General features: G+C 44.0%; 1 protein-coding gene across 7 annotated transcripts in view; it reads right to left on the bottom strand.

Annotated features, from left to right (window-relative positions):
* LRRK1 (leucine rich repeat kinase 1) overlaps positions 1-13,969 on the bottom strand; it is a 68,341-nt gene that overhangs the window by 24,978 nt on the left and 29,394 nt on the right. For all 7 annotated transcript variants that reach the window (XR_014885896.1, XR_014885898.1, XR_014885897.1 and 4 more), the window contains exons 10-17: positions 13,465-13,602; positions 11,169-11,281; positions 9,955-10,031; positions 6,864-6,993; positions 6,217-6,329; positions 5,190-5,404; positions 3,000-3,164; positions 1,490-1,662 (exon numbers count right to left, since the gene is read on the bottom strand). Coding sequence is in view for 4 of the 7 variants with exons in the window: in XM_085233970.1 (XP_085090096.1) it covers positions 1,490-1,662; positions 3,000-3,164; positions 5,190-5,404; positions 6,217-6,329; positions 6,864-6,993; positions 9,955-10,031; positions 11,169-11,281; positions 13,465-13,602 (1,124 nt within the window). In the remaining 3 variants the exon portion in view is untranslated. The remainder of the gene's footprint in view (positions 1-1,489; positions 1,663-2,999; positions 3,165-5,189; positions 5,405-6,216; positions 6,330-6,863; positions 6,994-9,954; positions 10,032-11,168; positions 11,282-13,464; positions 13,603-13,969) is intronic.

Genomic DNA, 13,969 nt, shown 5'->3' with positions numbered 1-13,969 from the left:
TACCAGACACCTTTTCCCACTCTCATTCCGGCCCTCGCTCATCTGGGCTCTGTTATCTGGGAATTGGTGCTTAGATCCTAAAAGCTGGCCTTCATTCCAGCTTTGATAGCTAACAAACTTCTCTTTCCAATTCCTGCTATTTCTGGTCGTTTTGTGGTCTGAATAAGAACAGTTCTCTTCCACTTTCCCCAACAAAAGGTCTTTCTAACTGATCCCACACATGTTCCTGTGGCCAACAGAAAATCCTTTTCTAAAACAACAAGCTTTATCTTAAACCTCAGCCATCAGTGGCAGTAGGAAGTCTAAGCCCACTGGGATGCTGGCAGTGCAGCACCGACAAACACACCCCAGGCTCATCACACAGGGCTTTACCACATGCACCCTGCACACTCCTCCAGCATTAGGCTCAATGCAGGCTGGGACAAAGCAAGGTGAAGGGGAATGGGAGGGATGTGGGGCAGGGAAAGAGAGAAAGTCCCCTTGAGATAGGATGAATGAGATCACAATGACAGGAAAAGACGTTTAGAGGACTGAACCACAATGTGTTCTCCACTGCACTGTGTGTCTGCATGCCTCACACTGGCTCCCTGGTACTTCTCCCATCCACAGCCAGATGAAAGAACCAGCTGGGGGGCCTGATGCAAAGCTTGCATTTGCAGAGCAGAGTGTGGGAGGTCTCCTGACAGCTCTGCCAGGCAGCAGATGCGAAGCGCAATGGGACATAGCAGTGCCCTTCTTTACTTGCCAGCTGCCACCTGCTCATGCCCCAGGCATTGGCAACCTCGCGCTGTTTGGAGCTGTTTGGTGCCAGCCGGTTGCATCCACACTCCTCTGTGCTGTGCACTTCCTTGGCTGACAGAGACACTTTTTCCCCAGCACGAAAGCCTCCTCTTCCCAAGGGCATTCTCCATCAGACGGGAAGGAGCTGTGTGAGGCTCCGTGGCCTGACACCGATCTGACAGGCAGCACAGCCCCTGTGCTATCACATACAGTGAGCTGAAATGGCACAGCTTTGGGCTGCTGGTGGCTCGTGGGGCTGACTCACCCCTACGGTGCTCAGGCAGCAAGAAGTTCCCACGCAGCCTCCCCTACCAAACCTTGCAGCGCTCCCCATGTAATCATCGTGACTGGTAAAATAAGCTTTGCAGCATTAATTACTCAATCTGCATGTTCTAGCCCTGTGACTAAATAATAAACCATACCAGCATCTAAACAGTGAGAAGGCTGAGCAGAACAGGAGCACTGAAAGACATGGCCAAGACCACGGCTTCAGAGCTCCCAGCTTCAGCCCCATGATCAGACCTCTGCACCACACTGAACTCCTCTCTGATTACACCATGTTACCTCAATCAAAAAATAGATAAAATGCCATGCTGACAAGTCTACAAATTGGTTCTGTTGCCAAGGAGATTAAGTATTACGAAAATCATTTAAAGTGACATAAAATAGAGTGACTGAGCTTCATAAAGGCACATACACAAGTACTTACTGCAGGTGCTTGAATGTGATATCTGGGAAACCAGTTGCTCTGGATCCAGAGGGAGAGCGACAGAGAGCCAGGACGTAAGCCCTCAGCGTTGCTATCCTCTCAACACGGAATTTGGTTTCAATTAAATCAAGGTGTGTTCCTACCACTAACACTGCTGAATTTGGAGCTTTAGCCTGCAAGAGAAAACACAGACAGTGATCTGACCTAGAAAACTATGTCCGCTCAGACAAAGGAGAAATTAGCTTAACCTGTATCTGGAAGATCTAACTTTGATACCCTGGTAAGTGACACTCCAGGAAGGACACCTAGGGAAATAATACAAACGTTTGCACTAGAGGTATATGGAGAAGTGAGATAAACTGCTAGATATGCCCAAATCTACTCCATCTTGAATCAGTGGAAAGGAATGGATGAGATGATCTTGTGGTTTCTTCCAACCCTTCCATGATTCTATCACAGAACTGGAAAATACTCAGATTTCAGGAAACACGCTGCCAAGTACAATGGGATTGCAAAAAATTTAAGCAGGGATCAGCCAGTGGATCAAAAGGATTTCAGCCACAAAAAAAAAACCGGTCCTATTTTTGTTTCAAACCACCATCTCCTTCTCTCATTTGATCTCTCCTAGTTTGCCTACAGACCATGAACAAATACTTCCTTGCGGTTTTTGCCTTATCTTCTTGTAACCTAGTCTATTACAGCCCTTATTTGCCCCTTCCCCAAGCTGAAAAGGTCTATTTAATTGCTCTGCATTCAAAAATATTTCCATACTTACAAGCATCATGCTCACGTTTCTCTGTATCTTTTCTGAAGCTGCTATGTGCTTATTGGGATGTGTGAAGGACCATAGGCACATCATACATGTCTGAAATACAGTAATTATCTTCTCTGCTTTGTTACTTAGCTTGTGCTTTTGATCGCTGTTGAATATTAAGCTAACATCATTGCAATGTCAAGATGTTTCTTTTGAGGAGCCCTAGTTTAGAGTCTCTGTCTGTGTACATAATGTAAGGGCAGATATCTAAGTAATGAGCATTGAACAAAAACCAGCCTATGCCAATTAATTCACTGCAGCTCTGAGGCTCAGCAGACAACTGTCCAGGAGATACACTCCAGCTTAGCTGGATCTAAAGTGTTAAAACCTTAATGTCAAGACTAACATGTGTCTAACCCACACAGAAAAGAAGGTGCTCCAGAACTCCCATAGAGCACAGTGTGGTCAAACACTAATTCCAAAATAAGTACGTTTGTCCTTACTTAGTAAGGGTTTATAAATCAGCTTTTGTTTTACTCTCTGACATGTGTGAGGGAGAACAAAGCAGATGATAAACTTAAATCCTTAAATGTAGCAAAACGCCTACAGTGCAATGGAAAATTAATTCCAAAAGCTATGCAAAATTCATGCAGAGCGTTTAAAAGCAGACTAAAAGGAATCTGTAATATCGCATATCTATGTGCTGAGCTACTGCTTGATAAATAGATGCTCTGGAGTCCACCAGTGACTTCTTACCTCAATGTTCAGCAACCAGAACTGTAAGTTTGCCACCGCTTCTTCCCCCAGTGCCAAGTTCCATACAACTATGTACAATGCTTTGTCTGTGAAGAAACACTGATTGACTGTAGACATGCTTGCTGGGCCTCCGATATCCCAGACATTGAACTCCACTGAATCAACCTACTTAGACAAAGAGAAGTGTTCAAATCAAACGGTTGCAGTAAATCACAGCGAGATAATAGCCGAAGCATAAACCTACGTCTGCATAATGTACGACACAAGGAGGGTTTCAATGTCCTAATTGTGCCTCCAGGAAAGAAAAATCAACAAGCAATTGTTAAGCATGGCTACCACTTCCCCACAGGAAATAAAGACTAATTACTTGCTGCTAAAATAATAGAGGTGCCCTTGATGCTGGTAAATCTCCAGTTAAGGCCGTGGATTCTCCAGTACAAACAAGGATTTCATTCTGAGCCCTCTACTTTGCTGCATCTTGAATAGAAACTGCTTCACCCTTGTCTGTGCCACACTCCATAGCACTGCTGGAGCTAGTTATCTGCCACTGATACAGGGAACAGGAAACCCTCACTGAAATCACTCTGTGGAGCTCAGCCCCAATTGAGTCACACTGAATAAAGGTGCCTGGGAGGTGGGAAACTTCTCAAGCCTTGCATAAAGACATCCTGCATGCTGCTTGGAGGCTGTCAGTGTGCCACACCAGAGAAGAGCCAGAATTACAGCTCAGTGTAATTCACTCACTGACTTCAGGGGAATGTGTGAATGGCAGTCTCTTCAGTTCAGCATCCATTCCACACTGCAGGCCCACGACAGCACTGAGAGCAGTATAGCTCTCAGCTTGAATGGCATTCAGGCTCCCTCCTGCAGTAGGATGTATCTATATATCTTTGAGGCTCTGTCCCTAAATCATTTAACTCTGGGGAGGCAAGGAGCCAGGGGCTGTGCAGGGAACCCTTCTCCAGCCACCATCCTCTGACGACATCACATAACCCTGAGCGAGGTCTGTTTATCGATCCAGGTCCAAGTACTGTCTGATCCCACACACTAATCTTACCCCAGAAGATTTCAGAAAGAAGTCAAGCATCTCAGCATGGCTCCAATCTCCTACCATAGTTCCATAGTCTGAAGTCTCCCAGGAACAGCTGGAAGAATTTCCATATTGTTTAAACCAAACCCTAACTAGCACCAGGGCTGCCTTGTTCATCCAGGAGACCTTGGGCTGTGGGTGCTTGTATGGAAAGACAGGCTCAGAGGTAGGGACAACAGCCTGTTCAGCAACTTGGATCCCACTCCGGGTTTCCTGCACTGTCTAGGTTTTTGTTTTATTCAATTGCTCTTCAACACAATATGCACAGCTCTTCTCCCACCAAAGTCTTCTCCTTAAAGAGCTGGGCTGTGCTTGCTCTTTTTCTTTCTGTCTCTGGCTTGGCACTCTGCCGTATAATAGCTGAACTCAGCAGGCTCCTTCACCCCTTCCAAAACAGCCTGGTGGCCATGGCTCTCATTTGAAAAGTGAGAGCCATGTGTTTGCACATCCTCAGCTCTGTCAACAGCCCAGGACCAATTCTGCATGCTCTAATCCCTATATGGCGGCAGAAGGACCACCTACAAACCTCTCAAATACTTGAATTAATTCAGTGCTGTACAAATTAGCTCAGTATGGATTGAACTACCCTTTGGATGAGCTGCCTGAGAATTGGATGTTTAAGGTATGCCTTAAATATCCCCTGGGATCACAACCAGAGCTCAGGCATCCTACCCTCCACCCATCTTCCACATTTAGAATAGTTCTGTCATCAAGGGAGTCAAGCCTTAGGGTATGATGACCTTTTTTGTGGCCCCATATGAATGAACAATCTGCTTTAGAGAAGCTGATTTAAAATATTCTCTCAAAATCAGTGTCCAAAAGCCACCCAAGCTGGGAAACACAAAATTCAGGCAGTCTACAAATGGCTCTCACTCTTTAGGACAAAAAGTCTAGGTTGAATTCTCAGGAAAACAGAACTGTCCTCTAACATCAACTGGAAACGGAACAGAGGGATTGTGACAACTCTAAAATGACACTTGCGAGATGTGCTTCACAGGTAAAGGGAAGCTTCTTCTGCTGGACCCTTTCAGCCCCAACACTCTCCATGGGGCACAAACAAAGCCCATTAGGGTTAGTAAATATCTTCAACCGCTCTTCACCTTTGCCTTGTGTCCCACTGGCTTGGGTAGCTCCCACTTTGTTGTACGTATGGTGGCATCACTGTGCATCATCTGAGGGACTTTTCCTGTCTGGAGGATCTCTATCAGAGTTGACTTTCCCTGTCGCGGAGGACCAATGACGATCATCTTCATCAGCTTACACTTCTCTGCTTTGCGCAGCTGTGCTCGTAGGTATGCCAGCACTGTTTTGGGGCCTATAGTGAAGGGGGGAAGAAGACAGGCTTTATCTGTGGTTTGCAGTTACAAATGCACATATGTACAGCTGGACTGCACAAAACCCACTGCTGCAGACATATCAGCTGAATTAATATTTTCCTTGAAGTTTCTCTGTGGGCTGAGACGACCCAGAGAATAAACAAAGAAACCTCCAGTGGACAAACCTGAGACAGAGAGCCCAAAAAAGGTCACTGCTCTGAGACTCCACAATGGAGCACTGTAAGAAGAAACAAACACCGTGGCTCATATGCTTCAGAAGCTCAAAGGAAACATAAAATACTAATTTAGTATTGGAAAATACTGTTTTCCCTTCTACTTTTATGTTTCTACTTAAAATTAGATTTAGTCTTGTGCTAGAGAAAAGGGATAATTCCTAATAACTTCATTCCCGCGGGATTTTCTTGTTACAACACACAAAAAAGAAGACAGTATTGTAATCGATCCAAAAACCTAGCAGCTTACAATAAAGTTACTGCAACGTGACTGCGACTGCTAATCCTAAATGCTTCAGCCTTTAGAAAGAGTGTCTATACACCCTACACCATAGGCATTCAGGAAGCAAGCCATGGAGTTCACCCAGCACACCGCAAATGAAGTGCTGCATTTCTAAGTCATCACTTCCACATGCAATCTACCTTAAGTGGTGCCGTAACACAGCACTACCAAACCTGTAAGCGTGTGTAGGAGTTTCACTCTATGCAATTGCAGTTACCTGTCAAGGATTGGGGCTCACAATGTTCCTGTTCAAGACTTGTTCAATGTAATAAAGCGCTCACAGGATCAGACTTACCCTCCTTTCTGATCTCTGCAGGAACATTGCTGATACTCAGTTCTTCGATATCCAGCTGCCAGAGATTAGCCAGCTGTCCAAGTTCTGGAGGAAGCTCTCGGATACCAGGGTTACTGTACAAAAACAAATACATCTACCAACAACCAGGCTTTGTGTCTAAGTAGCTTCTCTCACGGACTCTCACATTACACTATTCTCTCCTCGTAGAAATCTTCCATTAACATTTTAATAAAACCATTCAGCACTTTAATAGTAATTTCCATCCTAAAAGTGATGCATAACTACAGCGTACCCTCTGGGGCAGACAACTGTAATCATTTTTACTGGACAGTTGAGAAAATACAGGCAAAAATTATGAATTATTGACTCAAACGCTATAGAAGCAGGCAGTAAAAAGCCAGAATTAAGTAGAGGCACACTAGATTCCCAGGCCTGTGTTCAAAACATTAGATCATCTTCCCTAATTCATAAGGCTGGCCTCCTCCTTATCTAAAGCAAATGATGGACACGGCTCGAACAAGGGATCCACTATTTCCAGCTTTGTGACTTCAAAGGCACTGGACATCGGGGGTGGGGCTTCACAGAAGATTGGTCACTAAAACAACATGGAAATAATACTGCCTAGCTTTCCCAGAACGTGGACTTACTTTCCCAAATAAAGTTCTGTTAAACCTTTCAGAAGGCAAACGGACTGTGGGACGGACTCCAGCTGATTGTCATTCAGATAAAGGACTTCCAGAGAATCGCTCAGGAACGCTGGGAACTCCACAAAAGGACCTGAAACAAGACAAGAAACAAATTGCACCTTTAAAACACAACAAGAACCGAGACTCTGTACCAAGAACCTTCAACTTCACTCTGTGGGCAGGACATGAGATCATGTTCCTTGGCAGGAACCACCACAAAGCAACAGCAGAAGAGCCAAGAGCCTTCAACAGAGACCAAACATCCATGCTCACATCCCAGTGTTTTAAAGTCATAAAGATGCACATGCTTAAGGTGACAACCTCCAGGCCTCTAGGGTGCTGAAGGAGGAACCCCAGGCCTACCATGATGACTGTACTTCGGAGCAGATGTGGCATTTTATTTCTCATTGCTGGTAGCACCTTGCAAACTGTCCCAACTTCAGCCTACCAGCTTGCAGTGAAACAGCATGCCAAAGGCACGAGTGGTTCTCAACATGCTTTTTTCATGTTGAAAAAGGAAACAAAATTGGTCCAAATTTACGGTCAGGACTTCATGTTGCAAACTGGAGTAATAGTGGTAAATCATGTCAGGAACAGCAGAGACGAAAACCCAAATTGCAACTGACAGACTGCTAACCTATGTCACCTCTAAAGCAGTGCCAGCATGTGTTTCTCTGTTCTGCAAGGTCTCACAGAACTTCTGCCTTCCTATATGTCTGAGCAAAAAACAGCTTATTTTGAGAGCAATCCAAGCAATAACAGTGACATTGCATGGCTGACTTGCTCTTGCTGGGGAGGATCAGACAAAGGAAAATTCAGTTGGTTCCAAAGAGCATCATTTTGCTCCACAAATTACTCCTGGGAGAGTGGCATGAAAGGCTGCCATGAATTGTATTGCTGTCTTAAGACTGTCACATGTATCTACCAAGAAGCATCCTGAAGTCAAAGAAAGTCAGGCCACACAGGAACATGCAAATTTTGACCCCCTGATTAGGGAAGTACAAGCAGCACCGTCTGCTGCCTCCAGAGCCTATAAAGCTCTGAGACCTGATGTACATCCTTCCTCCAGGATGGACACAGTTGTACTTCCACCGAGATCTTCCTCACCAAGAAGGCACGATGAGGAACTGGAACACGATTTAAAAAAAAAAAAAAAGAAAAAAAAAAAAAAGAAAGGAAGAAAGAAAGAAAATGGAAGAAAATGGAAGAGGTTTTCACAGGAGAAACTTCCCAGTTCTCTTTTTAACAGCATTCCAGGCCTGAGCTATGATCAGGAAGAAGTGAGATAGAGTCCCACTGTCTGCAGGCATCTGTTCTATACATGTCAGGACAGCTCAGTGTGGGCAGGGTGTCATAGCCTGCCTTTGAGTTTTCAAAAAATAATATTTCATCTTTGGGATTATTGTAGGAGAACAGCAGGTTTATTCATGGATTCCATTTACTTCATTTCTGGCTCATCACTGGACTTAAACTTTTCAATGTTCCTCTTCAGCACACACCTAGGCACAGATTTAGTCCCTCCTGGACACGTAGGAGCAAGCACCCAAAATAGCTGCAATACTCAATTCACCAAAGAGTCCAAGGCGAAAACGACTCTACTATACTGGAAGCAGGCTCAAGGTGATTATGAATTGCAATTATTTATTCACGAGTTATTTATGACCTCTCTGGCTCGAGCTCAAATTTTCTTTTAAAGAACTTTAGAAATATTAAAACAAATCCCATCTTGAAAATATATTTTTGGATGAGTAAATGCCACCAACGCCGCGTGCGTGTGCAAGAAGTTATTCTAAGATTTATCAATCAGGTATAGTGAGCATCCATAAATTACTTTCTTTAAATAATCTTGAGTAAATAGCTTTGTTGGTAAAATTCATGTGAAAACCTGCCCTCCACCTCGCTGAGAGATTTCTGTGAGCAGCTGATGTATTCCAGCTTCTGTTTTCTCTTGATGTTCCTTAAATTCTTGGCCACATCCTGTAGACTCACCAAGCTATACTTGGCAAAGGAACAGAGAGAAAAAGATGAGCTGGCTTTGCTCTATCTCTGTGGCTATTCAACGTAGCACCAGCCAGGTAGGCTACTCCAAGTCCTGCTGCAACCTGCAGCAATCTCAGGCAGCTCTGGGTTGCACCAGGCCATTATCAAGGATTTTCAGATGGTAACAATGCAGAGTCCAGCATTGTTCCTGCCTTATGCAAAAGAAATTCCCATTAGAGCAGCAGTTCCTTTTGTAGCTGGTTTTAGCTCTACCCGCTGCTCCTGCCTTTATCTTCCCTTGAAAAATGCTGTGGCACTTGACAGGGGAGGTCTGACATCTACCTTCAGACTCCACAGATCAGCACAATTCATGCAGCTGTACAATTTCCCTTACTACAACCTAGTGCACTCACCAGATTTACCTATTCACATTGATGCAGATGCACATTTTTGGGGGGAACTCACTAGGAAAGCATTCTTAAAGATGTTTTAGAGCAAGCTATTCTCCAGGCAGTCAAGAGTGCTCTCCAAATGATTTAAAATAAAACAAACAAACAAAAAGAAACAGAGATGAATCCCACAGTGTGCAGGAAGCCATAAAAATATCCTCAAATACTCCTTTGTTCTCTCTGAGATTTCATGTGCACTAACACAGGACATCTCCTCTGCTCTGCCACAAACCTCAGGTAAAATAGAGACAGGGCAAAATATGCATTTACACAACCAACAACTGAGATGATACTAAGAGTAATAACACTAATTATGGGTTAATTTCCCTTCAATACACCAGTTAGTGCTCTGGCCGCAAAGAGTAATTGTCATGAAAAGAATAAAAGCTCCACGAAAGGAACAGGTTTCACCTTTTCTTTTCATCTTTCTTTGCTGATGGTATCAACCAGCTGCATCACTTTAGGAACATTTTATCTAAGCACATTTCCCTTCTTTAAATGCCGTTGCACTTAAAGTTGCAGCTGAATTTACACTTATTTCCCTCAGCCCAACTCCACAGATTCCTGCTGCTTCACAGTCCCTCTCAGCCCATGCTCAGCATTTGCTCTGCCATGCCCCTTACCTGCCTCTGGGCCTCCACGCACCCTGCTCCTCGTTGTGAAAAAGGGAATCCGCTTTGTTTTATATCCCTCGTCATTCCTGTGAGCAAAACAGAATGGCAACGTGTGGAAAACTGAGCTTGGATGTGGCAGGTGTGAACTGTACTGGAGCTCTGTGCCCAGGAGAGGTGAGAGCAGAGCTGGGCTCCACTCGAGGCTGTGGGATGCCCAGTTCAGCTCTTACAGGTTCCTGTCTGGTTTTGATAGGATTGAAACCCACTGTGCAATCACGGAGCTAGACTGCACCAACACTTGTCCAGGCTCTATGGTTTTCTTCTAGCAAACGAACAGAGTTCTGCAAGGCAGTGCTTTCAGCTCCCAGGGTGAGAGCACTTGACCTGTAGCTTTATGGGTGTCAAGGTTAAGTAGCCTGTCAAACAGCAAATTGAACAAGCTTCAGGAGGAGCCTTAGAGAACTGACCTGCTGCCACTCCCTGCTCTCAGCAGAGAGTTTCTGACAAGACGACCCAACAACATGGCTCTGGAAAGACACAGAGACACTCACAGAATGATAATGTCCTTTTAGCAGTGGGCACAGCAACTCATGAGAGCTCCAGAAAACTTGCTGGGCAGTCTCCCAGATGAGAAGATTAAAGTATGACACAGTTAAGTGCAGTTCTGGAGAAGACTGGGGATTCTTAAGTCTCTACGCTAAACATCCCTGCTGTAATTGCTAAATAGAAGAATATCACCTTTATATTGGATGACCTTATTAACGTCACTACTCTCTATAAACTTGCAGCTGGTTACACTTTGTTGTAAAAAACAAAGATTTTTCATCTTTTCCAAAACAACACTCCCACACTAACTGCATGCTATAGTCCAGCCAGATGGTTCACGGTTAAAATATGCTCCCCACAAACTGGAATTCGCAGCGATGAACCACACATAGGGTTAAAGAAATTTTTGCAGGCTCTGAAATTAAACTGCCATTATCAGTAATCTATCCATTTAATAAACGATATAGTGTGCTAAGTGCCCAAAGAAGCAGTAACCGATAATTCATCACTGTCACAGACACACAATGTACTTCGAGACATGGTATGCAGATATCAATGCCTTCTATGCAGGTAATTAATTCACTACTGACACCCTTTGCATTACAAGAAGGATCAGCTTTGCTGTTATTTCTTCAGCTTTTGTTTTCTTAGATATTTTTAAAGCAACCAACACTTACTTCCCAAGCTGGTTTTTTGAAAGATCCAGTGATTTAAGCTGCTTGCAATTCCACTTATCTTGCGAAGGTAACGTAGTTAAGTGATTTCCCAGCAACTTCAGGGACACCAAAGCCTAACAAAATAGCTTGCAGTTAGAAGACGAAGTATCCCAAACACCCAGAAAGAGTTTTTTCAGCATGACTTTCATGACTTTTAAAAACTGAAACACAACGTACACCTTTTTCCATCAGAACACCCTGTGCAGCATGCCTAGCATGCAAAAAAAATTGTCTCCAGTAAGTTTATCTTTTGTGCAAAGCAATGCCAACGTTAGTTTTGGGAGATTATTAGTCTACTTGCTGACAGATTCAATTGGAAACAAACCTTTTAGGAGAGCATTTATTCTTCATAAGGAAATCATTACAAATGGAAAAGAACAGTATGATCTATATATATAGTAGGCCACGTAAGGACATATGTGTGCAAGCTCATGTCAGAGTGGGCTTATATCTATTGTACAAGATGAAAAATGTGAACTATTTCACACAAGGAGAGTTTGTAAGTGCTTTGTTAGTATATATAAACGCAGAATTTCCCACCAGGTTTATTCTACAAGGGCTCCCATGAAAACGGAGATAAGCAGACTAAATTATCTCGTGCCCTAACTACAGCAGTATTAATGAATTATACCCAATGGAAACCCTGTTTTACTAGCAGAGCCTTAGGCTTCAAGTGTGTCAAATATTTTATATGCTCCACGCAATATAAAAGGTTTACGACCCTTTCCATTAAGGAAGATGAAGAGTGTCTCACGAAGCCGGTCTCTTGGCCATCCCTTTTCCTCAAATGGAAAAAGAGGAGGCATCCATGTGACACAAAGACGGACAGCCAGCAGCCCTGCGGCGGCAACTGCCAGACAACGCGCTCCCTCTAGTGACACGAGAGGGGCAGCACCGGGCCGTGCTGGGACCTGGGAAGGCAGAGTGAAACAGAAAACTGCAGACATGCCGAGGGAACCACCAGGGGAAAGAGCTGGTGAACCGTGCAGACTTGAAAAACCCTCACCGTCCTCGTGTCCTAGCAGCCAATGCTTTCATCACCAGCTAGCTTTCTGCTGGCTCAAGCCTCCCACTGACTGGAAGGAAGGCCCAGTCCTCCCTTGGCACCCAGAGCAGAGCTCTCTCCAAGGGTCAGCAGGGGGCTGCTCCGTGACAAAGCTTCAGACTTCTCTCCTGAAACATCCCTGAGCAGGGGCTGAAGGAAAGGGAGGCCATGCAGAGTTAGCACAGGCTTTGTTCTGCATGGCTTAGTTGCAATGCTTCGTTCTCAGCCAGCTGTGTCCATGCTACGCATCTCCCACAAACCCTGACAAAAGCTGGTCTCCATGAGATCTGAAAGTCTGGTGAGACTCTATGCAATACTTATGTGATTCTCCACAGGGGGAAGATAGTTGCTTCTAACTAGCTGTGACTCTTCATGACTGTAAGTCTGGAGATGGACAGTCCTTGTTTTGCAATTGCCTCTTTTCTCTCATCTCTAACTTCTTCATTTTTGCTGCCATTCAAGAAGGGAACGAGCGCTTCTAGAAGTGAGCTTCCTTCCAACCTGCTGCCACAGCACGCAAAGAGGCCTCTGGTATCAGAGACAAGGAACTGCAGCATCCAGATCAGGCTGCCTCAGCCAGCTCATGACATGGTAAAGCTGACCAGCATCTTACCTGAACAATCCCAGCCAGGGAGAGAAGCTAACTAGGCTTGGAACTAAGTTCCCACTTACTGGAATTATTTTAATGCTAAAGAAAAGTTTTGGAGACAGCAGCTCAAAGAATTCATTCAATTCCAGAAGAAGTACCAATAGGAAACAAATGATTACCAGAAGTGAAGCACAAATCTGCAAAGATCATTAAAAACAACTGAGGGAGCAAATGATCCTCAGCACTCTTCTGGGCAAGAGCAAGAGGTACCTTTGCAGCAGACTGCCAAGGTCCAAATTGGACACGGATACAAACCATCACTTCTGCATCACTCCCACTGAGGCCAGCAGTGCAAGCACTGCTAAACTTCTGCACAAATAATAACCTGTTCCTGTCTACACGACCTTCACAGGCTAGAAGGGAACCTTGGAGGAAACCCCCAAGTTCTGCTTTGTTTCAAGTTAAAACTCTACAAAGCCACAGAAGAATTCTGAAGTAACACTGTGAGCTCTGATGGGAAGAATTATTTTATTTGCACAAGACCAAAGGTAAGAGATGCCAACCAGCTTTGCCAAGGGCATTCAAGCATGCAGTTTTCAAAGGTGGGAAGAAATGATACTTACTTCGAGCTGAAAGAGCCCTGGTGGAACTTCTTTTAGTGAATTCTCAGAAAAATCCACTTCTCTGAGGTGATTCTTCCAGAAAACAGTGAATGTGTCAGGTAGGGATTCCAGCAAGTTTCTGGATGCTTTGCAACATTTCTGGAAAACACAAAAGAAAAAACACCCAAACAGTAGTAATTATCTCTTAAAAAAAAAAAAAAAAAAAAAAAGAAGGTCAGCTGTCAATTACACATTAATTCCAGATGATTTCTTCAGGTATTTTGATCTAAAAAAATTACTGTGCATGTAGGCATGTATTCTTTGCTGAGGAGATGCATTTACATAACTGATGATCAAATTCTTTTTTTGGCAAGAAAATATTTCAAAAGTTGTTTTGAAAGTAACACCCATTCGCTTTTCAGTCATAAACTCTTAACTAAAGCATGCTGTTCTGCCATCAATAGGGTCTTGTCATTACGTTTTCCATAATAATAAGGATAAAAGCATCAGTGATTTACAGACAGAC

This window comes from Meleagris gallopavo, chromosome 12 (genome assembly GCF_905368555.1).
Source record: "Meleagris gallopavo chromosome 12, MGAL_WU_HG_1.1, whole genome shotgun sequence".
NCBI classification, from domain to species: Eukaryota; Metazoa; Chordata; class Aves; order Galliformes; family Phasianidae; genus Meleagris; species Meleagris gallopavo.
Note: the sequence above shows the minus strand (reverse complement) of the source record. Positions and strands in the feature narration are given on the sequence as shown.